Genomic DNA, 27,292 nt, shown 5'->3' on the forward strand with positions numbered 1-27,292 from the left:
GATTTTCCATTGGAGTCTTTGTACGCTCTGCTCAACATTAGTCACTTCTCGGTCATTACGCCTTTCTTCTTCCTTCATCTGAAAGAGCAAAAACTACCAAAAAAAAAAGATCTTGTAAAAAAATATGAGCTGTGAAGCCCTCTCTTCCTCCTCCCTGGTAAACCAGTCTGTCTTAAGACTAGTTGCAACCATCCATCAAAATAACTTTACAAACAGTAGTACATTAGCAGAGCTGCAGAGCAGAAGTCTGCAGAACACGGGCTGGTACTTAGCACAAAACCTACATAAGAAGAAAGACATGGCAGTACTCGCTTCCCGTTTGCACTGTAGATTTTCTCACATCGATGTTATGACTGCATGTTTGTAGCTTAACACACAAACCCCAAAATACCCTGCAAGCTGGAAGACACAAAGAGAATCAGACATTAGACAGTGACTTCCGTTGAGAAATTCTGTAGTGGTTTGATCAGACATTTCAGCACAAATAGCAACAGGAGGTACGTGTTGCCCTGATGTAATTACATCCTGCTACGGTCACAAACTTAGTGCTAATTGTGCTCAGACAGTCAATGAACTCAAAAATCCTAAGTTACTTTCAATAACAGAAAAATTAGTATAATTTATTGACCTTTATCTACTTTGAAAGTTGCTTTTTTTTTCTTTCTATCCCAGGCAACTGGAACTAAAAAGGGGAGAATTAGCCTGGACTCTTTTTGTTAAAGAATCAGTGGAAGTTGCCACAACTTCCTCACATCATGGCCAAGTGCTAGACCAAGACACAAATGATGCCGGACTCAAAAATCTGACTTTTTAGATTACCACAGTTTCAGACATTTCTTCATATATTAGCACTTGACTTTCATATATGTTAAAAAATGGAGACAGTTCTTTAAATAACTGGGGATATAAAAGCAGAATAAAATCATTTAAGAGCCGACAAGCTAGTATTTCCTTTAGGAATAAGGTCCACATCGAAACAGCCTGTCAATGAGTATTTTGAACACTGCATTTGGTTTTGGGAAGCGAGGAAGAGGGTACAGAAGGTATCTCTCCTGCAACCTTTTAAGCTGTTACCTCCCACAAGCCATTTGCATGGGAATGTCTGGAAGAGAAAGCAGGTTCAGTTATAACATCCTGACTTTGGAAAACTTTCAGCTCCCATTTGCAGCTCCAAAATAGTCTACTTAGAGAAGACAGCAAGCATTCGTAACACTGCACTTCAATCAGAGGCTGGCCTGCCTTCAACAGTGAAACACAGACCAGAAAACATGAAACCCGAATGCCATGGTGTTTTTAACACTGCACAAAACACACAAAAATTAATAAATAGAGCATTTGTTCCTAACAAAAAAGCCATATGGCTTAACAAAAAAGGAGTTCTCCTGATGCTAACCAAATTGTTTAGCCTGCCAAAAATTATTAAAAGGAAAAAAGAAAAAAGAAGAGAAGAAGAAAACATTGGGATCAGATATCCAGTGTCTGAAGTTTGAAAATCTGGAAACTAAACGTGCATACCCTAAGACAGGTCCTTCTGTATGAGCAAGCATAGATCTTGTTTTTAAATACTGCACAGCCAGCTGGGAATCCAAGCATGAAACTGTTCACCGGTCCTACGTGCTCTGCCTTGTCGAGAGCGCCTTACCTCACTTCTCAACAATTCCTCTGAGGCTGGAGCCGCACTGACCATCTTCAGAGGGAGCCATTTGTCCAGCCCCACAATGCTAGCAGGAGTTAAGAGGAGCATGCAACAAGACAGATCCAGCATTTATTTCGGATCTCTGGAACTGAGCTAAAGCAATTGAGTTAAAGCCACATCCAATGAGCAACGGATACCACAGAGGGCTGCAAATGTAAGAGCAAACTATCTGAAAGCTCCTGTGATTTTCAAGGACTGTACACATCACTGAGGAAAGATGAAATGGAGGATTTCACTCTGGAACACCATTAGGCAAACAAACCCAGAAAGATGCAGTCTAAAGTGATTGTTTGTTGGTGGCTTCTTTTTTAATATATGCATTTTATGCAGACTCACAAATAAACAACAAAGTTTTATGGAAAAATAGGGTAAACACGTATTTGTCAATTATTTTTCCTCATGAACATCTGTTTTCTAAACTCCCAAGAGCGGCAGCATGTCAGGCGTTTTGACCCCACTTAACACACCCACCCAAAAGCCAGTATTTGTTAGAACATGTCTGTCAAAGGAGAGTCAAGGGGAAACTACAAGACACGCAACACGGAGCTGGGGCTGGTGGATAGTCCAGGATCACTGGTATAGCCTCTGGCTATTTCAAGCAGCTGTGCCTGAAGTTCAGTCTGTACAGGTCCAGAAACTGTAACTCTTAACAAATACAAAATATTTCTAGTACTCTACAACTTGTGCTGCAGAAAGAAGGGCAGCAGGTTTTAACAGGCTCAACCACTCTAAGTCTGTGCAGCAAGTGTGAGAATAAATCTCTTCTGTGGATCAGAGGGAAGACTTGAACCACAATTCATACCAGTGCCCTTCCTGCCAGGAGACACACATGGATGCTGGCCAGACTGCAAAGCTCAGGTCTGCTCATACATGTGGTACGAACACGTGAGACAGGCTCTGCTTCTGCTGCTGGCAGATCTGGAAGCTTCGAGACCTGCTGCCATGACAGGGAGCGGCTTTCCTCAGGTGCCGGGGCAGCAAATCATGCCCTCCACTGCTCGCAGTAATAGTTAGCTGCCAACACACACGGTTGTATCAGCTTAATGTGAACGGTGCAGAGCACACCTAAATTACACCACCCTTCAGCATCTCACTCATGAAGTTGTTCTTGAATGTCTGTCCTCCCTCCTTTCCCTGTCTCTCACCTCCTGCTCAGCGCATTACAATCAATGGAGCTGTAGGCACAGCTGCTGGCTAATGCTGCTCTAGATGCTCTCATGCTGCCCATCTACTCTCCAGCCACCTGGTAGAGCCAGCGGAACCAGTCATCTTGCCACCCCCGCCCCGTCCCCACACCCCTGCTGCCATGCAGCCGGCCGGCAGCAAATCCCAGGAAGCAAGCACTCCTTCCCATGGCTCGCCTCCCTGCAGGGCGAATTGGCCCTCGACACCCCGGCTGCTGCAGCCCGCCCGCTGTCAGGAGGGACCCCACTGCTACGCCCCGCTACGCCCCCCAGGTCCAGTGCTAAGAGATGGCAAAATAATGTCCCTGTGTAACACCATTCAGTGTATTTCCTTCTCTAGTTTTAAATAACTTGGGACACATTCAATTTGAATGGTAATAAAAAGACAGGAGGGAATAGTGCTTTGCTTCAGCACAACTGTGTAACCCAAGGCTCAAATCATAATGCTTTTAAATCTTCCTTTCTTCCTGCCCTAGACAACAAAGAAATCATCAGACTCTTCATCCAATTTAACCTGAGGTAATTTGAGCACATTTTTCCCTTCATCTTCATATGGTAACCAGTACGTAGTCTGAGCACACTTTTAGTATTCCAATTCAATAACTGCAATTATCACTTCGGTCAACATACACAAGATAACAGTCCTAGTTCTAGTGCTTACCTTGTTCTAGATTACTAGCGTTCAGTGTTGTCTCCAAAGCCAGCGCCCCCGAGGACAAAATCTAATGATATTACAGTCATTACTTTTCATGAATTAATCACATCCTTCAGCTAGTAAAATGCTTCTCACATTCTAAGAAAACACTGGAGAAATGAAAACCCCAAACACCCTAGTGTGTAAAATAAGAGTGATCACTCAGGGACAAAGTCCTACCTTCCAGTCAGCTTACTGCCTGGAAATAAGGTAATATTTTTGCAAGAAACAAAGCTCACATTCTTCTCAAAAACGCTTTACTGTTATAAGGAAATAACCCCTTGCAAGCTCTATATGAAGGTATGTCTGCGCCTAAGTCTTCATATGAAATGTCAGGTCTTCCCCTTTTCTTCCACATGGACGTGCGTGCACAGAGGTACAGAAGTGAAGTTCATGGCGACAGTGAAGCACCATACACACCTGTGTGCTCTTTCTCAAAGCAAAGCCCAGTGGGAAGGCTGTGCTTCGTCAGAAGGTGCCACCACAAACCAACGCTTTCTGAGCCTCTTCTGAGCATTACCACTGACCACAGTGGTTGCAGAGTGGCGCTTTAAAGCCCTGCTGTGGACAGAACTGAATGCTGTAGGGAGGAAATAAAAGCATCACAATCACATCCCACACACAGTTACATGACACAAATCCTAAAATTTCAGCCTGAATAGGGTCTTTGCAGTTTAAAAAGGGCAGATATCCCCTAGCCTATTTTCATTCCCAAACTCTTGCCATCTGCCCCTTTGCACACTATGAATCCTGTTTTAGGAAATTCTCTAATACAAGATTTAGTATCTGAACGGACAGGGCTTCCACCACTACCCTGAAAGCTTACCTGACAATGCCAGGACATCTTGCTTGGCATATAATTCCATTCCCTTATACGGATGTATATCACTCCCAGCCATCCTCCCTGGAACAAGTTAAAACCCTACCTTTGAGCCTTGTTGAAACAGCTTTTTCTGACACCAAGTTTTGTTTCTTTCTACATCCCACTCAAGAATGCTACAAGGACTTCCTCCCCGTCTCAGTTTTTGGGCAGATCATCCAACATGTCAGTCAATGCACTTCCCACTCTTCTTCTGCTTGTCCCTCTGTGTCTGAGGAGCAGGGGACCAAATGCATCATTGCAGGTCAACTTGTAACAGAAAATCTCTCGTCTTTCTGGACCACCCTGCAAAGTCACTTCCCAGCCTAAGTTCTACCAACCTCTTTTTCCTGCTGTTCTAGCTCATCTATTAACCACTTAAAATACTCACCACTCTACTCACTTTACAGATCTTCATCACAGTCAGTATTACCATTATGGATATTTGTATCCTTGCATCTCAATCTACATTTCTCCAAACCCAAATCTCATTTTACTTCCATTCCATATTTCTTATCCTACTCCATCCTACTGCACTGAGGGAGACAATTCTGCAACCACATCAGTAGATAACTTACCGACTTACACAACCCGCTGCAGTGAACTCTGGCAAAACAATACAGGTGCTGGAATTTCAAGAATCGAGGCACTTTTGCTCCCAAATTTGTTAGGTAACAGAGGAAAAAGACATTTTTAGAAAACTTTCATCTCTCAGGTGCCTTCATGATAAGCTCAACTCTGACTTTTTGTGACTTGGCAAGACCTGACCTTAGCTATGCAAAACACCTTGCATGACACTTCATTGCCAGCAGAAAACGGAGTGCCTAAACTTAACTGAATGTTTTTGTAACAGAAATACAATAAATTTTCCTTGTATTTCAAATTTCCAGAGCACAGAGAAAAGCACCAACTGAAGAGAGCACTCATTAGACATGCCAGCAGTGCCTTATTCCTATTATTGTAAAGAAGCCATGAACTATTTGTAAAAGATGAATGCTTTGGTTTGAAGTCATTTGCTTTGAATTTACTTTTTGAACTGATGGGATGAGGTGCCAGGGGAAGAGAAATGGTGAAAGGTTCAATATGTGCAAGAGCTTTAGCAGTCCACACTGTGCTACAATCTGAACGATGCTTAAGGGAAGTGGATATTGCTGCTCACACTGTCAGAAGTGCTGGGAGAGTGAGCGAAGCAATGTCTCCCACTCCCTCCTGGGTTTTTCCACCTTCCTCTTCCTTCAGTTCCTGAAATTCTCAGATGTGTTGAGTGCACAGGGCACAAAGAACTGTCTTTGGAGCCTCATATTGTGCTGCTGCAGGCCGTGAGAGAACAGCTCTGGGGAGACACAGCAGGCAAGCACAGAGGTGAATGCGGTGCTGACGCCAGCACAGCAACCCACAGGCCACATGTCTGCAGAGAGTCAAGCAGAAAGTGCACGTCCTTGAACCTGGAGCACTGAACAGGGAAGGGAAAAAACATGGGATTAAAGGCAGACAGATCATAGGTCTGCTGTAACTGAAAAGAGGGTGTGGAGCAGAGTAGAGAATCTGTTTGCTTCCTGGGATCAGAACAAAATGGTTTCAATCTATCTATTCACATGCTGACAGGAGTCTGCCCTCATTCTGAGAGACGAAGCGTGTTTACTTTCCTGACGCAGTAACACTTCAAAGGGAGAAGAAACCAGAAATCTTCTGAGGACTAGAGACCACTTCCTTCAACCTCTTGACTATAAAACAACCAGATTCAGGAAGGGAATCTGATGTTCCTGGTATCTATTAGAACCACAAATGAAAAGGGGAAGAAGGAAGAGAAGGCCACCATAACGGACAACAGTAACCAGCTGATCAGTGCCACAGTAGTAAAAGCAGAAGTGTCACCAGAGCAAAACAATGAAACAAGTAAAACTTCCCCAGAAAATTGTATGAATGCTGGCTGGAGCCTCAAAAGCAACGACAATGATTTTTGCAGACCCATGGAGAAAACTGAAGATCTGAGTAGAAAGAAAAGAGCGTTTAGGAAGATGAATACAATCACAGAACTACAGTAAATGATAAGAATATTTTAAAATAGGCAATTTGTAAGCACACTGACAGTTTTGATTAACTTAGTGCAATAGGAAAGGCAGTGAAACTAAGGAATGGCCTATACAACATTAAATACAAGTACAAATCACTTTTAAGTAGTGCTAATAATTTTGCATTTACCCAATGTATTTCTGGCTCACACTTAAGACCTTGATTTCTCCATTTGCCAGGGTCCCAGATTTACCTTTTAGTTCCTAATTATCCTCTTGAAAACCACTCTCTTTTATAACTTCGTCCCTTATGATTGCCTATACAATGCTTTCTGTAATGAAAAACTACTTCTCTGTTGGGTCAGATGATTTAAACCCACAAAGCCATTCTGCCTTTTTTTTTTTTTTAAAAAACTAAATGGCCCCCACTTCCCGTACCCCTCTTCCACCTTCTCCATTTTAACTGTTTAATGTATAAAGCAGCTACTATTTTAAGAATAAGAGTAGACACTGTTATATCAGCATCTGGAGGCTACAATTCCAAAGCCTGAGAGAAACAGTTCTCTCTCTTCAGCAGCTTCCTTGGTGTTAGTCCCGGACTGGACCCAAGGCACCACTAACTCAGATCACCACTGTACTGGCCAGTGTCTGCTTTATGTATATAGCGTTCTCAGAAAAGGAAATCTCACATGTAGGCATCCATTATCCCTACTCCTACTTCTTTGATTTTGCTCTCAGCCATGCAATTTCTGTCAGTGAGAAACAGGAGCTGGGAAAAAAAACCAAAAAATCAATACTGCCATTGCCTGCATCATCCTCTTTTAACTTGCCTTCCTTTTAGCACTTTTTAATTCCTTTTCCACTTAATTTCTCTTTCTCCTTTACTGAACCTCCCCAAAAGAAGCACAGATATGTAACAAAGTTGCTCTAGCAGATGTCTATTGCATCTAACATCTCTTTTCAATGGAACTAAATTTATTCTTTAGGTAAGAAGCTAATGCATAGTCAGTGCCTGAGCAGAAACATCCACAACTCTTGCTACTTCTCTCCAGCTTAGGGTTTTGTTTTCTTTTAAACAGCAGAACTCCAAAGGAAGTAACTCACTGGAGCTGTTTTACCTACTCACTGTTCAAAAATTCCCTCAGGCTAAAAAATCCCAAGAAACCCCAGCAGTGGCATTTTTAGAGCGCTTGTCCAATCTTCTTAAATCTAAAATCTCACTGGAGGAGGTGGCCAGACATTGGTTGGCCGGTCCTGAATAAAGCCTTCTACATCTGTTCATCACAGCACCCGGCTAATCCAATACAGGCAGAAAAATCTAGCAGCTCACATTAATTCTCACAGAGTTTGAATTAAGCCAGGATTTGTCTCTGGGACAAATGCTGTCCTCAGAAGTCAAAAGCTTCTCTTAAAAAATGATATGAAGAGCTGCATGTGTCATAAAGGAAAATGCTATAGAGCAGCACTAAATAAAAGCACCCCACAACAAAATTTTATCTCCCTAAGAAATCTAGTATTTTTAGTATTATCTATAGGGGAAAAGAGAAAATAGTATCTCAGGATATACATTTAATATAATTTCTTTCTTTCATATCTCTTTACACTGCACTTATTTCACTGGATACATTTCAGATAAATGCCTGCTCGTAACTAGCTCACAGCTGCAGCGCACCTCATAAAACACTTCTGAATGGAAAAGCATTCTTAAAATTCGCAACTCTTGGCTCCAACAGCTTCTGAGACAATAAACGCTGACTGTTTCTCCTTTAGTGACTTGTGGTTTTTAAAACAGGATAATCACAGTGATCGACCCAGTACTGCCACAGGAGGGACTAAATTAATATTTTCTTTATTTCATCGCACAATAATCTGATTGAATGCAATACTGAGATTTTCCTCATTCAGCCTTTTCAGGCCAGATTTCTCAAGACAGGCTCGTATCAACACATAAGCACGGTAACTGATTGTGCCAGCTGTCTCTGGGTCGCAAAGTTTTGAGCCTTTGACCCAATGTCAGCCAAATGCAACAGACAGAGGATGTGCAGAAAGAAGGTTCCTTTCAAGCAGACTGAAAACTGGCCACGGGCTAGAAGAGAGACTTGGGAAACAGCTTGCAGAGGGACAACACAGCCCTTCCCTGGTTCTGTCCCTCCAACCCTGCAGCTGTGCAGGCAGCCCTGAGCCAGGTACGTACTGCCTCACGGCCAGTGTGCTGCCGGGGAAGAGACAACAGTGCACACCAGGAGCTCAACAACCACTGCAGAGGACCCTGATTTTTGGACCTACGTGCTTCCAAGCTAAGCACTGATGGGCACATTTGAGTATCACCTGGAGTGTGGCTTCTGAGACTTCAAGATACACAGCCCAGCTCAGTCCTACTGCCAGACCTCTTTCTTGGACCTGGGGAGATTCTGCCATCCAGCGACTCTGAACTCCAAGCAATGACTGAAAAGAAACTGTTGCTCCATGGGGTTGGAGCAGCAGCTGACACTCAAAAAGAGTCATTGCCAGGTGATTTTGATGAGCTTTTGTGAAAAACTTTCAACCAAAGGCAGGTTTTTTTTCCGGAGCAGAGCAGGGCAGCAGACAGGAATGCAATACAACAGACTGTCCTGGAGCAAATCCACCCTTGTGCAGTCCCAAGGTTAACACATCCCTGTGTAGGACAGCACACCTACAGCTTTGTCACAGTCATACAGAGGAACACCTCCACCCTCCTCCTTTGGTGCAGGGAGGTCTGATGGGATTATGAAGGGTGCATAATAACACCAGTGCCTGCATGAGCCCATGTCTCGCACAGAGATGAGGTTCTCCCCAGCCCTGTGCAGAAGCACACGCTTCCCCCCTGAAGGAGCTCCACAAAAACTGCTGTCCCCACAAGGATGTGATTCTCCCAATGAACTGACCAGCAGGCCCCTACCTCTGTGTGCAGCAGCACTGCTGCCAGATCCAGAGCCAACCTTCCCTCCATCTCCACGGCCTTAGGTTGAACACTACCTTTTCCCATGACTGCAGTTTATTAGAAGGGGAAAGCGACTGGGAGGCAAGTATCTTAGGAGTGGGGACACAAAGATAAATGACAGAGGAAGTCCTTGTCTGTACAGTTTTTGTCACAAAGCAAAAGCAGTTAGTAATATGAGGAGCATCAGATCCCAACTGTAGCAGAGTCAGCATCTCTGACTCCTAGAAAATGGGGGCAAGGGGTGTTTTTGATATCAAGATTTGAAATAGTTCACCACAAAACACAAAAAAAAATTACAAGTGATAAGCAGTCTTTTAACCTCATAATGCTTTTTTCCCATGTAACAGGATGCCTCCTATATTCCAAAGCTCTGAAGTTTTGAGGGTGCTCTCCTCCTTTTTCTAACCAATGCAAACATAATCATACTCATGATTCTAATCTATCCCAATAACAATTAATGTCATTAAATTATTCTTTTACTAGGTGACAGAACAGAACTAATTTAGTTCTTGAACTGAATGGAGATTAAATTAAGTGATTATTTCCTTGATAGGTATTAACGTGTACCACAGTTCATTAAAAAAGCACTTCTGTCAAGGTTAGTACCATAATTAATAGAACTATGACTGTACTATTTAGGTTTGCAACTATTCAAAAGTACTTAAACGCTTGAACAGAGCTCTAAGTTTCTATAAAGTACTAATTCCAAAAGTAATCAGATGAATTGTCAAAGAGAACATCATCAAAATGTCTGTTCCTTTGACTGGCTTAGTTCTGTTTACTTAATCATGGGAAAATTTCCACCCTTCAATCATCAGCCCACCAGGACATACTACACTATCTTCCCTTCACAAAAGCTGTTACTCAGTGTGCATCTCCTTTCTGCTTTTATTGTTTCCATCTCTTTCCAACTTCTTCTTTGGTCTCTGCTCTCTCAGAGGACAGAGGAGGAAACTACAGGACCTAGTAGTGATATTGCAACAAAAAGAAGAAAAATGAGAGAAGTAGGGAGAAATGAAGACATAAATAAAAATAAGAAGTGAGGAGCTCTATCCAGCAGAATAGAGATATCAAAGAACTGGAAGACTCATTCTCAGGAGTTCTACGATGCACAAAACTGTGATTCTTTCACTCCAGCAATGCCCTGTTACAATAAACATAACTGACTCGGCCGCAGATGCCCTTGCGATGTTTACCTCAGACACCGAGCACATTTTCAGTAGGGGCCTTTTCAGGCAGTAGCAGACTGAAATATAGAGGCAAGATTTTTCACAACAGACTCCCAAAGGGTATCCTGCCTGCCACCACAGCCATCTGTCCCATCCACCTCTCTCATGGCCTCTAGTCTCAAGTTTGTTTATCTGGAAATGACTGCTACCTCAAGCATGAGATATCCTCAACCTCTCATTTAAACAGAAAGGGGTGATGGGGCGGGGGGAGGGGGCTGTAGGGTTATTTGTTTGCCGCCTTTTTTAGAAACAACACCATATTTGAGGATTCTGGCAGGATACCTTGATCAGATGTGGCCACATACGTAACCTTATTCTCCGTTTCTATTTTGTCAGTTTACATTTAGGAAAGAAATTATTTGCTAAAATAGAAATAGACTTAACATCAGCTGCTGGGCCCCATTCTGCCCCAAATCAGACAGATGCATGTTGCTGCTTTTTTCAGCCAGCCATGAGGACCTCCAAACAACCCCTTCTCTGGCAGTAGTAAAGGCTGTAAGGTTTATCAGGGACATGGGCTCCACTTATGCACCACAGGTGACAGAACTACTGTGGTTCAAGAAGTAACCGCCTCCAATCAGAATGCGATAATTGTCCAAAAGGTCACTAAATAGAACAGCTTAATTCTCACTGCTTTCCCTGTTAAGCTTAAAGCCACAAAGACACTTGAAACTCATCTATTTTAGTTTGCCACTGAGGCTTGCTAAGAGCATGTCTGGCAGCCAGCCATCATGGCCCAGCTGATGGGCAGAAGATCACCAGTTCAGTTGCTTCTGACAGCGTAACCATCCACATGCATGTTATTTCTGCACTGAGCAGTAAATAACTGCACAGAGCCATGGGCATCAACTAGCTCCCGTATAGTAAATACCCATGCAAGTTCATAAACTTAGTCCTATGAGTAGCCTGGCTGGACTGTGACATGCTCCCTTGAGTGCTTCCAGGACTGGGGTCTCTTCTCTGATGTGATTTTAGACAGAGAAGCAGGCACAGGAAGGGAAGTTCAGACGCAGTATTTCCAACAGCTCCTTCAACAGAAAGTAATACACTAGCAGAAGTCACTCTCACAGTAGGAACAGCCCGGTAATGCTTAGAGACCATGAAGTCAACTGAGGATTGCATGGTGCTAGAAAGTATACGTGGTACCTGCAACATATATGAAACCACAATATAACCTAAAAAAAGGAAGAGTACTAACACGTGCATTTGCATGAACATACTCCAACTGCAGTAAAGCAGCATAAGCTGTATATTGTCTCATCAGTCCCCAGACCCATCGATGTCCAATGCCATGCAAAGTACTGTTTCAAGAGTAGAACCAGAAAGGGGAATGCATTCTGGAAAACCTGTGGGTACAGCCGATAAGGAAGGTGGCTATGGCTGGACCTGGTTCTATTTGATGGCAAGGGAAGGAGAGCTTTTATGCTATTTTCTCCTGACTAAACACAGCATTCTCTTGCCAAGCAGTTCTAGATGAGAATTCTGCAATTCTGTGCTTAATGTTTTAAAAAGAAAGTGGTGTTGTGAAGCACAAAGGGTTTTTTTCTCCTTTTGCTAAATAGCATATACAGGAAATTGGAAAACTGAAGCTCAGGTCCCCAGAGAGGAGCTAAGGAAAAGCAAAACATTATCTGGCAGCAGCTATCATAATGTGGCATTATGATTCAGATAAAAAACATAAAGGGAAAAGTCAAACCAGCATAAAGAATGTCTAATAGGTAAACTGCCTTCTCATATCACAGGTACAGAATTTTCCAAGGCAGTGTGCACATGAAAAATACCCCAATATTTTGGAAGTAAATCCTGACTCACTCTGTACCAAAGGGGCTCCAAAAAATGCCTTAAGCATCAAAGCAAATTTCTGAATATTCCCTCAACAACATTTTAAGCTAGAAAAAAAGACTTAAAGTAGCTAGTAGAAGTGTCTCCAAGCCAAACAAGTAAAGGGAACAATGTCACCAGACAAAGGACAGAATTGCTTTAGTTTAGGGGTAGTGGGGAGTGGTTATTTGTTTTGACCAAAGTAAAAATTATCCCAGCAAGTTTAAAAGCAATGGAAACATTTCAAAACAATGAAAGAGAAGACAGAGTCACAAATCATCACAGCACTCCGTGAACTGAATTTGCTGCTGTACTGTTTCTACAGACCAGTGCACTGATGCACCACAGTGAATGTTTTCTGTCTTAAAAAGCTTTACAAGTTGCCTTTGCAATTTGGAAATCTTAGTGTTATGATTGTGATATCCAGTAAACAGTATGAAAAGATAATCTAGTTTAATGCCCCAGCAGTGGGCATGAGATTAAAGTTTTCTGTCCCACACTTGTTTACAGAGGGTTTCCCAGTCATGACTGTAAACGTCTCATTTAAACTTTTTAAAATGTCAGTTACAAGCTTTTACACATACATAAATACTGATGTCATTTGCTACATACATAATAATATATTACAAAAAAGTGATGAGTAGATATGTGAGAAAAAGTGATGAGCTAATATGTGATTTAGACTGACAGAGTAATTCGCTGCAGGCTCAAAATATTTTCTTCCTCTTTATTACTTTTGATATGCAAGATCTCTTTAGTCCATTTCTAATTACCAGTGGAGCACAGCTTGAGTTGAACTACAATATGTTGCTAATAGCAACAGCAGTAGTTTTACATGTTTATTTTACTAAAACGTGTTTCACCTTGGAACTGTCCAGCTGGACTTGGACAATGGGTCAGACCTCAGAGGTGTAACAGAGCTCCCACTTCCTTCAGCAGTGCTGCACCAGCTCCTACTGACAAAGAACCTACTCTGACAGCGGTTGTATTTTCAAGTAAAATTTAGAAAGATGACGTTGCCCTACCTAGAAAAGTATTCCCACGCTACACAAAGATTTACCTACACGCACACACACACACTTACTTGTTTTACGTAAGACACACCATACCTCATTCCTTCTGTAGACCTATTCTGGTAGTTACGGTAGAGCTGGGGAACGCCTAACATAGCCTCGGTGAACACTGCAAGGAAGCCCAGTGTTTCCACAAAGAGAGATGAGTCAAGCCAGAGGTAAGTGATGTAACCGGTCACACCAGTGAAGGTCAGGACACACTGCACGTAGTCTGCAAACTTGCTCCAATGCCAAAAATAGTTCAAGTCAAAATCTGCAACAGAATAGGAATGGAAGAAGAATAAAATATGTTTTCCCAATCGGACTCAAAGTTAATCAGGGTGGAATTGAGAACTGTGAAGCGTGAGGGAGCCACTGTCAGTCTTTGAGGGTAGGGGAAGGTAGAAAACGAGGGAAGGGATTTAAAAAAAAAAAAAAAAAAAACAAACAAACAAACAAAAACCCCAAAAAACCCCACCAAACTCAAAACGAACAAGAAAAATAAAAATGGGAGTCTTGATTTGGAAAAAGGTTTTTGGTGGGGGTGTTCAATAAAAAAACAATAAAACAAAGATTTGCAAAATATTTACAAAGATGACTTTTAAAAAGAAAGCATTGACCTTCAGGTATCAGACATGAAGAACTCTGGATACGACTCGAGTTGGCATAGGAAGTGTTTCACAAAAAACTTCACAATACTAAGTACAGGCCCCAAATGCATCAATGCAAGTGCTCTCTCTCGTAGGTCATTACCTCTACCTTCAAACTGCCTCACTCCAAGCTGCTTAGAAGGTCACCTAAAGTCCACAGCTCTGCTCCCTGGCACAGTGCAGCTGCCTGCAGTGAAGGGCAAGCTGCCGTGTGCAGCTGGTACAGCTTTACTGAGATAGATGGAAGACTGTGACAAGAATCCCCCCTGGAACACCACCTCCCACAGACGTCACCACTTTTCACTCCAAGAGCAAAACGCGCTTCGCCCTTGCCTTTGCCAGTACCAGTGAGTGCAGGGTCCACACCCGTTTCTACCTCTGTCAGAACAAAACGCTATACCACAAAACACAGTATCCTCTCTTAAGGGAATGAGAGAAAGAACCAACCAACCATGCCATTTGCTCGGCACACTAACAGCATACCACTGGAAGATATGTAGCTATCTTGTTGATGAATAATAAAATATACAACCCCATTACCATTGACTATATAGCAAAATAACAACGTAATTTTGAATTATAAGAACTCTGAAATAACTGTTCATTAGCAGGTGCTGTTCATGTCTTCCTTTCTTAAAAGCACTTGAAGTTAAAAATACCTACCTCAGACCAACTGGATTCTGTTAATTATCAAGACGATGAACCATCATTCTAACAGCTCAAATACGTGCAACACACCGGCACATCACTAGAAGATTTCTGACACTGCCTCCTCAGCAGAAGTACAGAATGCCACAAAAAGGTCCTACTTAACTCAGGCGAGAAAGACATTGACCTTCGCTGACTAACATTAACAAAAAATCCAATGAAATGGGAATAAATCTGTACAGGCACTTAGCTGCCTAAGGATACATATACATGCCAAATAACAGTTTCATTTTCTGCATCTTTTCATACTTTCATATCATCATCAGTCTAGCCCTCACTCTTTATTAACCAGTTCCCCCTTTTTAATACTTGGCAAACCCATGCCTCAAGACCACTACTGATTGCATCCAGCTGAATCATTTCACTTTACCACACAAAGAGGAAGGCAAAACTGGCCAGGAGCCATACCCAACCTGTGGCATTGTCAGCCATCACCCAGAACTGAATTAAATAATCTGTGGCAAAGCCACTGTCAATGTAACGTTGACCTTCAGTATTTTATGGCAGTGGCTCCTCAGCCTCAGAATTCAGGGACACAAGACTAAATATGCTTACATGCTGTGTGGGCTGGCTCGGCCCACACAGCATGTGAGCATCATGTATTTCTGGAGCTTTGTGAAGGCTTTCCTTTGTGGAGATGAAGGAAGAACAGAACAGAACGAAGCAGAAAAAAGAAGGCACAAGACAACCACAACCACAACCACAACGGCAGGAAAAACATTATCCATTTTAATTTATCTCTATTGCATTTTCTGGAGAGGAGCAGAGTCAATGAGAACCTCTGACAAAGCAGAAGAAATGAGACACACCTAAAACTCCCATTCCTTTCACTTTGCTTGACCTACATCTGCATAACATAAAATAGCAAGAGGCATAACAGAGTAAATTCACACTAATTTTGCTAGCTTCATGAGCAATACCAAGAAAATGACCTGACCCAACACAACAAATCTGACACTACGCAACTGTTATATTAGCAAGAGATGCTCTGTGGGACAGAGGCATTTGGGCTTACAATGGGGACAGAATAATGAACAGCAGAAGAAAAGAGGATGAAGAGAAAGATAAAAGTTGGTGAGGTTACAGGCCATTTAAAAAAGCAACCTCCATTCTGGAAAAGGAGAGCTACTGATGGCTTTTGAGTAAGACATACTGATACTTTTACCAGATTATTTCTTTAAACCTTGATTCTGAAATGTTCTCACACAGTCTTTAGTTTCTTCACAGACACCTAAAGCACTGGCTTTCAATCATTAAAAAGGCAAGTGTTTCATTTTAATTCAGAGCTCTCACATTCAAACATGCTGGGTGGAAAACTCGCATTTACTTTCCAGCAGGGATCATTCAACTTTGATACAGTGTTCAACAGATATTGTCTCAGACCAATACATGCAAACTAGCAACTGGTGGCAGCCATGGGCAAGAACACATGAAGCACACTCCTCCAGGCAGTTCCAGCCCTAGAAGAGACCCTCTTGGCTCTCAAGATAGCTATATAGTCATTACACGTCGAATCCTGGACCCAACAGCGTTAGTCTGGATCTGGTTGCCGTGCTGCCTTGGGCATGCAGGACCCTTGGCCCCCCACTCATTAAACCCTCCCACCAGCTGTCAGGGCTGCCCTGCATACACTGTGTTTCTCCTCCTGCGTTCTCCACGTGCTCAAGGTTCCTTTTTAAATTACCCATCCCTGTACACCAAATCCTTACTTCCCCACATTCATTTCCATAATGGAAATGAAAGAACTAAATCTACATGGGGATGTGGAAGTTTCGGAAGTTCATGGAACAAAAAAAGTCAACGTTCACACAGCTACTGTGAGGCCAGTTACAAAATCCATGGACCCATGCAAATACTTAAACACACAATTACCTCCTGCTGCGCCAGCTGTTCATGTTCGTATTCAGTACTGCTGCACTGAAGTCCACTTCTATTCACATAAGTACTAACAACCCTGAACCTAGTATTAGGCAGCCAAGAAATCCGGTAATGATGATAATTTACTCAACATCTTTTGTCTGAATATCTTAAGTATTATTTCTATTACAATAACATACACAGATGAGAACACTATCATGTGAAACAGGACTTCAGCTGAAGCAGGAGAGTTTATTACTAGCACAGTAAAGAGACTGAGATTCTCTTTTGCTCAAAACTAACATGATGCCATATAGTCTCCATTTTACTAAACTAGGTTATGAGCAAGTTCTAGTTTCTGCTATGAATTTTGCTTGGTAATGTTTTCCTGAAAGAAAGAAAGACCAAATGAGATAGGAACAATTATAACCTTGGTAATAGCCTTACAGAAAAACATCTGAATTATCTTAAAAACAACCCAATACATAATCACTAATTGCTCTACTTAACAGATGCATTTTCAAAATGCAGAAGTCTATTTCAGGACACTACATATCACCAAACTCCGCATTACCAACTACTTCCAGAAAGAAGTAAAAGAATGATTGAACTAAAAAAAAAACAAAACAACTTGGAGAATGGCATACCTGACCTTTCACATGAGTTGCAGATTCTCTGGCCCTTACTTGAACTGCTAAGCTGTTTTGCCACATGATTGCTTCTTTTTAACCAAGGCGAAGCTTATCTTCTCTGACAAATGGTTTCAAAAATTCATAGGGGAAAAAAATCACATACTCATCACTTCAAGGTTTGGAAATAAACTGTGACTCATTTTTCCAAGTGGCTCCCTTCTCAAGAGAGTCCAAACAGATTAGTTCTGTAATAGGAGCTATATACATACAAAGAAGAAAAAGTTGGTTGTGCTGAGTACTGTGACACATATATGCAAAAAAGGCTTTTCAGTGCTTAAAAACAGAAGGGAACTGTCCCTTCAAAAAGAAAAAAAAAAAAAGGAATTTTAAAACCAGAACAAAATCCACATGTGTGTGCAGACCAGTCCTGTCCCCCTCCATACTGAGCAACCTGCAGCAGAGGGGAGAGGCAGATGGAGCCAGAACTGTCCCAAGAAGATAGCCAGAGGACACCAATCAGTGCCCTGGGCCATGTCATCTGAGGTGCAGAATTGAACAAAGTTAAAAATATTATTGCAAACATTATTCGCATTTGAAGAAAATTATGACTAGAAAGACGAGATTGGGATTTTTTGCCCCCCATTCCCCTTTTCTTTGAAAGGACAAAACAAGAAATCCCACTGCACTATAATTTATTTCTATCAAACATCTTAAAATCTGTCCAATCTTTCTATTCCCTGAAATGGGAAGGCACTGCTTGCGCAGCTCACTCCATTCACTAGCTCCCCATCCTGCCCAGAGAGAAATTCATGACACGAGTTTGTAACCATACTCAGTTGATGCGGTTCAAATAGTAACTCCCAGTCACTAACATCCTGGATTGATCTGAACTGGCATTATTGCAGTGAAAGGTACTATATCTTATTACCCATGCCTAAGCTCTTTAATCCACTCAGTGAGTTGCATTTTAAACATGTTAATCCATTGATAGATGAGAGATTTATGTTGGAAAATCCTATTGATGCTGGGGGAAGGAGCAGCTCAGTAGGTTCTTTGTGCACTGACTGGAGAAAAGTCTACGCAGCTTGAGGGTGAAGAAAGATGAGATTAAAAGACCTCCTCTGGGAAGCACATTGCATGTCAGATATGAAAAATGTAAAGCAGGCAGAGACAGCATTGCAAATAACCATGGTTAGCACTAGTCAGGCCAAAATGCAAGTAGAAAATCCAAGATTCTGGTGTGGGATAGATGCCAAGTGACACAAAGAAGAGTCCACAGTATCAACTTTCACTTAAGGATGACACAGAGGCCCAAACACTTACATTATTTTTAGTCAAGATGCACTTTATACCAAGTCAGCTACCATGTTAGTTCCTTTTGGGAAAGTGAAGCAAAGACTTTGACATCCTAAAAATTATTTACTGTAGCTCTCAATTTCTCTTGCTAGTTGCATCTCATTTTGTGCCTTGACCTTTCTAATTCTGTACCTACATCCTTGCGCTACGTTCACTTACACTTGTCTTTAGTCATCTGACCCAGTTCCCACTGTTTGTTTGGTTCCTTCTTGCAATTGAGATCAATGAAGAGCTTGCAATTTACGTTCCCTGTCTTTGTGAGGTGGGAGAGTTTCCATTTGAGCCCTTTGTATAGCTTCACCAAAGAAATGAACTCCTTCTTTCTTATGAAGGCTACTGGTTTTATTTTACCGTGCTCCCTCCCACTCCCTATAAACACCATCAATTCATAGCCATTCACCTAAACTGCCTCCCATAATCAAACCCTTGACCTCCTATATGAGAAACACTGCCCACTAATCATTCTAAGACCATGCTGTACAGTTTTCTACTCCTGAGTGCTTTTCTAAGCAGATGCCTGGGTAGTTAATCCTTCTCCCTCCAGGTTACAGCCAAGTCTTGTGCTTTGGGAGACTGCTGTTCAAAGAACCTCCAATTTCCATCATCTAACTCTGGACCACAGTGCCTGCCGACCTGACCTGACTGTTCCTGTCACAGCCTACTTCTGCACACAATCAAAGGAGTCCAGCCCGAGCAGTCAGATGTCCAACGCCTCCCTTAACAACACTGGAATCCAAAACCTGAGGGCTTAGATGCTGTGAAAGAGCCTGGTAATTCAGCCAACTTGGAAGTTACAAAATGCAGTCATGGCTGGGAATTATTTCAGGTTATTATCCAAGGTCTGTTTACTGTAAAATGTACACGCAGTTCGAGGATGCAGGAGCTGGAACCTACAACTCTCTCCCTGCCTGTGGGTCTTAACCACTGGGCTACGGTGTGGCAGGCTCCCCCTCACTTGGTCTTTTGCTTGTCTCAAGCAGCTTGTGGTGTCTCTGTAAAAAGGGTTCAGCTCCGAGCAGCAGGCAAATACAATGCCCCTCCTCATCCCAGCCTGGCAACAAGGGCAACTCTTTGGACAGCTGGAAGACACAGACTTGTATCCCCACGCTGACAAATGAACTCAGACCTCTCACATCTTGAGTGAGTGCTCTAAGCTTCACACAGGCACTGCACTCAGCAGTATCTTAAAATAAATAAATTTTGCCACATCCTCTGAAGAGGAGTTGAGAGGCACCTGCTGCAGGAGGTAGGGCCTGGGCAGTGGATTCTGAAAAAGAGACTTTTACATTTGCAATCCTCCAGCTGCGGCAAATCCTCAGGCATTTGCCTCAGGCGTTATCTGTCTCCCTGGCAATTCTCATTTCAGATGTGTCATCTCAAGACAGCATAGGATTACAGAGAAGCATGCTGGCTAGCACTCCCCACCTTGCTCATTCTGAGCAGCTCCCAGCCAGCAGGTGGGTTTCTCTGATCCTCTGTTCTGAAATTCCTGCGTACCCCACAGGGCACCAAGGAAATAACTGGGGTGACAAGAGCAGGAAGGCTCTGCATGACTGTTATTGGGCAATCCATAACTTCTTCTCTTGCTCTCATCAACTACATATCCAGCTAGGCACTTTCTTCTTTCCTTCCAGAAAGAAGGAAGGAAGAAGCATTAGAGACCAACAGTGAGAACTGATACATTTAGATTTTCTTTCTTCCTTTTTTAAGAAATTATAGAAACCTGCAAAATGCTGTCTGAAGGCAGCATTTCTTTTACACTCACTGGGACTGAAAAGGCACTTGTTATGTTTCACTCATGGTACAAAACAGAAGAAATGAGACCTTAGCACCAAAAACTTCTGTCTCTGATCCAAACCTCTCTCCTTTTGAAAAAAAAAAAAGGAATCCACCATCTTGCATAGTCTCTATAAGATGCTAATATGACCGTTCTCCGTCTCCATTCCTTCAGGCCTGTCACCTAGGAATTTCTGCATCTCTGTGTACTTTTAAGTATCTCCACAGCTCTGTCACCGCAGTACCTCAGCAGTCCTGGTTAACAGGGGAGGTCCTGGACAACTGTAGGATTGCCAATGTGATGCCCATCTACAAGGGCCGGAAGGAGGACCCGGGGAACTACAGGCCTGTCAGCCTGACCTTGGTGCCAGGGAAGATTATGGAGCGCTTCGTCTTGAGGGCGCTCACAAGGCATGTGTGGGACAACCAGGGGATCAGGCCCACACAGCGCAGGTTCATGGAAGGCAGGTCCTGCTTGACCAACTTGATCTCTTTCTATGACCAGGTGACCCGCCTAGTGGATGAGGGAAAGGCTGTGGATGTGGTCCACCTGGACTTCAGCAAAGCCTTTGACGCTGTCTCCCACAGCATTCTCCTAGAGAAGCTGGCAGCTCACGGCCTAGACAGGTGCACTCTTCGCTGGGTAAAAAACTGGCTGGACGGCCGAGCCCAGAGAGTTGTGGTGAACGGAGTTAAATCAAAGTTGGCGGCCGGTCACGAGCGGTGTTCCCCAGGGCTCAGTTTTGGGGCCAGTCCTGTTTAATCTCTTTATCAATGACCTGGATGAGGGATCGAGTGCTCCCTCAGTAAATTTGCAGATGACACCAAGTTAGGTGGAAGTGTTGCTCTGCTGGAGGGTAGGAAGGCTCTGCAGAGGGACCTGGACAGGCTGGATCGATGGGCTGAGGCCAACTGTATGAGGTTCAACAAGGCCAAGTGCCGGGTCCTGCACTTCGGCCACAACAACCCCAGGCAACGCTACAGGCTTGGGGAAAGCTGGAAAGCTGCCCAGAGGAAAAGGACCTGGGGGTGCTGGTTGACAGCCGGCTGAACATGAGCCGGCAGTGTGCCCAGGTGGCCAAGAAGGCCAACGGCATCCTGGCCTGGATCAGAAATAGTGTGGCCAGCAGGGCTAGGGAAGTGATCGTGCCCCTGTACTCGGGCACTGGTGAGGCCACACCTCGAATCCTGTGTTCAGTTTTGGCCCCTCACTACAAGAAGGACATGGAGGTGCTGGAGCGTGTCCAGAGAAGGGCAAGGAAGCTGGTGAAGGGCCTGGAGCACAAGTCTTGTGAGGAGTGGCTGAGGGAACTGGGACTGTTTAGTTTGGAGACGAGGAGGCTGAGGGGAGACCTTATCCTGCTCTACAACTACCTGGAAGGAGGTTGTAGTGAGGTGGCTGTTGGTCTCTTCTCCTTAAAGAAGAACCTTAAAGAACAGCAATTAAAAAGTTATACTTAGCCTGAAAGTTTTACTCCTGCTGCTAACAACACACAGGACAAGTAAGAATGAAAACCTAAACCAAAATATTCATACCCTGGGCACCTCCTGTGCAGCTGACAGCGTTTGCTGTGCTATCCTCAGTGTAATTTCCTTTGTACACAGCTTTAGTTTATGGGCGTCTCACAGCAAAGAGAAAAAAACATTTTAGAGAAAAATGCAGTTATATAAACCCACAAAATTAGGCTGACCTTTAACTCATCCTTGACATTTTCCATTGTCTTACGAAAGGATGCAGAATTGTTTACATCACTTGCGCTGCACTGTTACTAGCCCATCAAAATTTTAATTTGTGTGTGTGTTTATATAGAATCATAGAATTGTTTAGGTTGGAAAAGACCTTTAAGATCATCGAGTCCAACTGTTAACCTAACACTGCCAAGTCCACCACTAAACCATGTCCCTAAGCGCCACATCTACATGTCTTTTAAATACCTCCAGGGATGGTGACTCAACCACTTCCCTGGGCAGCCTGTTCCAAGGCTTGACAACCCTTTCTGAGAAGAAATTTTTCCTAATATCCAATCTAAACCTCCCTTGGCACAACTTGAGGCCATTTCGTCTCATCCTATTGCTAGTTACTTGGGAGAAGGGATCGACATCCACCTTGCTTCAACCTCCTTTCAGGTAGTTGTAGAGCGCCTTAAGGTCTCTCCTCAGCCTCCTCTTCTCCAGGCTAAACAACCCCAGTTCCCTCAGCCGCTCCTCATAAGACTTGTGCTCCAGGCCCTTCACCAGCTTCCTTGCCCTTCTCTGGACACGCTCCAGCACCTCCATGTCCTTCTTGTAGTGAGGGGCCCAAAACTGAACACACTATTCGAGGTCCGGCCTCACCAGTGCCGAGTACACGGGCACGATCACTTCCCTAGCCCTGCTGGCCACACTATTTCTGATCCAGGCCAGGATGCCATTGGCCTTCTTGGCCACCTGGGCACACAGCTGGCTCATGTTCAGCCGGCTGTCATCCAGCACCCCCAGGTCCTTTTCCTCTGGGCAGCTTTCCAGCCACCCTTCCCCAAGCATTGCATGGGGTCCTCACAGTACAACTGGTAAGGTTATAAGCATTAAGAAGAAAGCAAAATTATAAAAGCAAGCAGGTGGGGACAAAGGTTTTTTGTTCTAATACAGAGGAATTTTTAGCAAATATGGTATCTGTGAACAAGGCCCCAACTGTTGGGCTCAGAGACTGCTGGTGAATGCCAGCTGAGCTGGGAAATCCACATCGAACAGTATAGCTCAGCCCAGCTATCTCTGCACATTACTGCAGAACGAGTGTAACCAATTTTGGATGAGCCAAAAGCAAAGTCCTTCCCCGCTCCTCCCCAAAAAAGCCTGCAGAAGTGTACTCTAGGCTCGTCTCTTCCAAAGTAAGGACATTTCTTGGATTTCTCCAGATGGCAGACACTTTCAAGGCAATCTTGCAGGGGTTACACTTGCAACCCCCTACCCTGTGCAACATATGCCATCCAAACTCTGTTTTCTTCCCAAGTCCAGCTGAGAGAAAACAGAAGTCTGTGCTCCTAGAGCAGGCCAGCAAGATTAGAATCATAGAATCATTAAGATTGGAAAAGATCTCTAAGATCATCGAGTCCAAAGAAGTTCTTAGGAGAAGAACAAAGATAGACAACCACCAACACAGATACATACTAATATTGCTACTAGGGCAAGGCACTTAACTTAAGCCTAGATATATCTGAATCAATGTAGTTATAGGACTGTATTTCCTCTGTGAAGATTGGCCTCCTCAGTAACATCACTACTGAAATTATCTACTGTGTTACTGCTACTTTTGCCTGTTCAGTCTCTCCTCTTTCTATTCCAATGTATTGACCATTCTTCATCACTATCTCCATGAGATTGTCTCAACAGCTGGCAAAAGCAGCTATTAGCTGACTTACAAGGGGATTGACAAAGGAGAACAGCCTAATAACTAGGCAGATCATGGGGCTAGGAAAGCCACTGGAATGAGGTAGCTGTGGCCCAAAGGCATTAGTGCTATGGAAAATAAGCTATGTATTTGAAAGGTGGAGTGAAAGCAGCATAAACAGCTTCAGAAACCACGTGAGACAGAGAGAGCATGGACTTCAGGAGGAAGTCCTTCTCTCAAGGCGCAGCACGGAAGTGAAATGGGAAGCCCAGGAGTGCCACAGCAGACTTTTGATTACTCGGGGCAGCCAATGCTTTCACTACAAACACTCCTGATTCTGCTCACCTCCTATGCCAAGCGCGTCAAAAATCCCAAAGCAAGTCGAACCAGAGAAGTAAATCCCCCAACCCCTCACCTGCAAGCACAGCTCTGAAGTAACGCTTTTGCTCCCAACTGCACTAATGGAGGCGGCAGATTAGAGCCAAGCTCACTCTTCTTTTGGCTAGATACGCCTTCCTATGCTAACTATAGAAAGAGACTTCTTTTTCTGACAGCAAGCTAAGCAGGGATGATGAGAGTGTCATAGCAAGAAGAATGTGTAGTACCAAGTTACTATTTTTACAATCGTTTTAACAATATTTTACACCATCCTCAGCATGGTTTATCTAAGCTATCACCCACAGCCCTACCAGGCAGTACACAAAGGCCTCCAGACAAAAGACTAAAATGGAGTAAGTTAAGCACTGCAGAGCAGGCAGCCTTGGCTCCAAATTCTTGTAGTTGGAGTTATAAACTCTCTATGAAAACAGTTTAATTTATTTTGAGTAGTACTGAAACTTATTCTTTGAAGTTTAAGTCTCAGAAGATATCAAGACTACTATAATATTAGAAAAAATATGCACTTATCATACTCCTCCTCATTCAAAGACTGCAATTAAAGTTCTTCTAAATATTACAAAACCAAGCTGTGCATTAGCCCAGATGCAGGTTGCCTCAGATACCACCATGCCAGGGATTACAATGCCAGGTTGCATGTATAACACAGCAAGTTACTCTCAGAAGCTCGGTCACCCCCCTTTTTGAACTGCAGATCTCTGGGGAAAATGCTGAATAGCCAGTAACTTGCCTAAAGATACATGATCTCTTTTTCAGCCTTCTCTGAGCTTGACGTACCTGAGACCCTATCTCATCTATTGTGAAGACGCCACAAAAAGAAAGCATTTATGTGATAATTTTTTTTTTTTAGATACTGAAATCAGGCACACATATATGCATGTGTAAGTATGTATACAACACAAAGCTAAACTCCCTTCCTAAAAATATAAACTCCTCTCCTTATTTACGATTTTTTTGGGGGAAGTTTAATCCCTGTTTCCTAGGTAACCCACTACCAGCCAAGACAAATTCTAGGCCCCAAACTGGCCCTACTAATTTAGCATCCAAACAGAATAATGCATTGTGCAGCTGCCTCCTTTGCTAAAATAATGTCATCTGGCCTGCTAAACATCTCTTGGCAATTGCCTCTGTTAACTTCAGAATGACCCATTTTAGTATCAATAGTTTAACGCTTCAAAATCATCACAAGCATGTAGGAAATTGCAGGAAGCTTTCTGCTCTTTTTTTCACTTGCCTCTCTCCTCTGCCCAGTCCCTGCTACACACACGAAAATGTCAGACATGTTTTCTTTAATTATCTGAACTGCATTACAAAGATGCTAATATCTCAAAATGACTGCACAATCTACTCCATTTCATAGGGCTTCCTTTCAAATATCTATTGTAGTTAAGAATAATAGGGTAGGCTGGTGAACAAGAATCCCGTTTTGAAAAAAATAAATTGGTATTTCTGGATTTTTGTTCTATGCTGGAACAAAAGCAAGACTTTGGAAAATCTGGGGGAGGATAAGAAAGGCACACATACAGATGGGATTTGGGAAATAGGTTCAAATTTTTAACATCTCTGATTTGAATTAAGGACCTTCCACCTAGGTTCTTCCATGTCCTAAGGGAGAACCGAGTCATGAGGCTATTGCCCAGTCAGGTCAGGAACCATCTATTCTCAGCATAAATTCTGCCCTTTCCAGACGAACAACTTTGATCAAATTCATTGAAATAGTTTATGTGTGTGTTTGTGAAGATGTGACCATTCACCAATGACAACCCTTATCCCCAACAATCAATGCACAAATTTCTGGCCAGCAGTAGCAGAAAAATCTCAACTTCTAATTTCTCATTTGCGACCATAAACATACTGACATAAATATACTGACATTTGTAAAGTTGACTATGGAAATTCATCCACTTTTTAAAAAAAAATGTAGGTAGATGAAGCTGGGAATAATTTCAATCTCCATACGACTTTCTAGGGAAAGGGAAAAAAAAGGACTTCTGGTAGCAGTAGGTTTTCCAGAACCTACATGCCTGTAGTGTTCTCTCACAACCTGCAAACCAAAACTCACTCTACATAAACAACAACAAGTCTGCACAGATCTAAATTACTGTATACGGTGACCAAACAGGAGGAATTTCCACACAAATGACTTCATTGCATTAGCAGGAAGAATTTATAGGGAGGGAGAGCAGTACAGAGTTTCACTTGAGTGCTTGCAGACTGCCTTACTGATTACAGCACTTGTAACTGGAGGAGCCAAGTGAGACAGAGCTACCCTGAAACAGAATTTCCCCTTCAACTTCCCAGCTGTTTAGTTTGACCACAGATAAATCCCTGCTCTGACATGAGCAGTGGCTGTTATGCAAGATGCACTTCTGAATACCGCAGAGTTTCTGAACACCTTGTGTCTGCAGTTTAATGCTCCATAGTCAACGTATCTTCAAGAGCTGGAAAGAAAGGTAATGGTAGTAGATTTAAGTAAGTTGCTCTGTCATAAAGAGTTTGGTGGTGACACAGGTGTGCATTCACAAATTATTCACATTTCCCAGCAGAAGTTTAAGCCCCTCTCATCCCCCTCAAGCTACAGCAAGACAACTTTTTAGCTCCCTGAAGCGTTTCTCACTGAAGCCACAAATCCCGGGTTTATCTTTTTTTTTCTTTTTTTTTTTTCTTTTTTTAAGATTTAACACAAAAAAAAGAACAAGACTGCATTTTAAGCCAGATCTGTTCCCTTATTTGGTTCAAAACATAATCCCACAAACCATTCTGTAAGTACAACTGAGGGGGCAAGAATGAGTGGGGGGAAAAAAGAAAAAAAAGGATCAGGAATATCTTAGGCTGGCATTCCTGCCAAACATCCTGGCACCCAGCCGCTGCTGGAGGCAAAAGACTTTGGCTGTTATGCCCCTTTACAAATACAGTTAGTTTTAAAAAGGACAACAAAAAAACTCCACACCAAAACAGGCAGAAGACAGTGCACTGGCAGCGTTCACCAGTGAGATGACTGCCACCACAGGGTACGGTCCTTTTTTTCCTAAGTGATGCAT

At 43.0% G+C, this 27,292-nt stretch overlaps 1 protein-coding gene across 3 annotated transcripts in view; it reads right to left on the reverse strand.

Moving 5' to 3' along the window:
• The window catches only part of SLC66A2 (solute carrier family 66 member 2), a 68,557-nt gene that overhangs the window by 9,740 nt on the left and 31,525 nt on the right, over nucleotides 1-27,292 (reverse strand). For all 3 annotated transcript variants that reach the window (XM_075142860.1, XM_075142861.1, XM_075142859.1), the window contains one exon: nucleotides 13,567-13,783. In XM_075142860.1, the coding sequence (XP_074998961.1) occupies nucleotides 13,567-13,783 (217 nt within the window). The remainder of the gene's footprint in view (nucleotides 1-13,566; nucleotides 13,784-27,292) is intronic.

The sequence above is a fragment of the Calonectris borealis genome, chromosome 2 (assembly GCF_964195595.1).
Source record: "Calonectris borealis chromosome 2, bCalBor7.hap1.2, whole genome shotgun sequence".
In the NCBI taxonomy this organism is placed as follows: domain Eukaryota; kingdom Metazoa; phylum Chordata; class Aves; order Procellariiformes; family Procellariidae; genus Calonectris; species Calonectris borealis.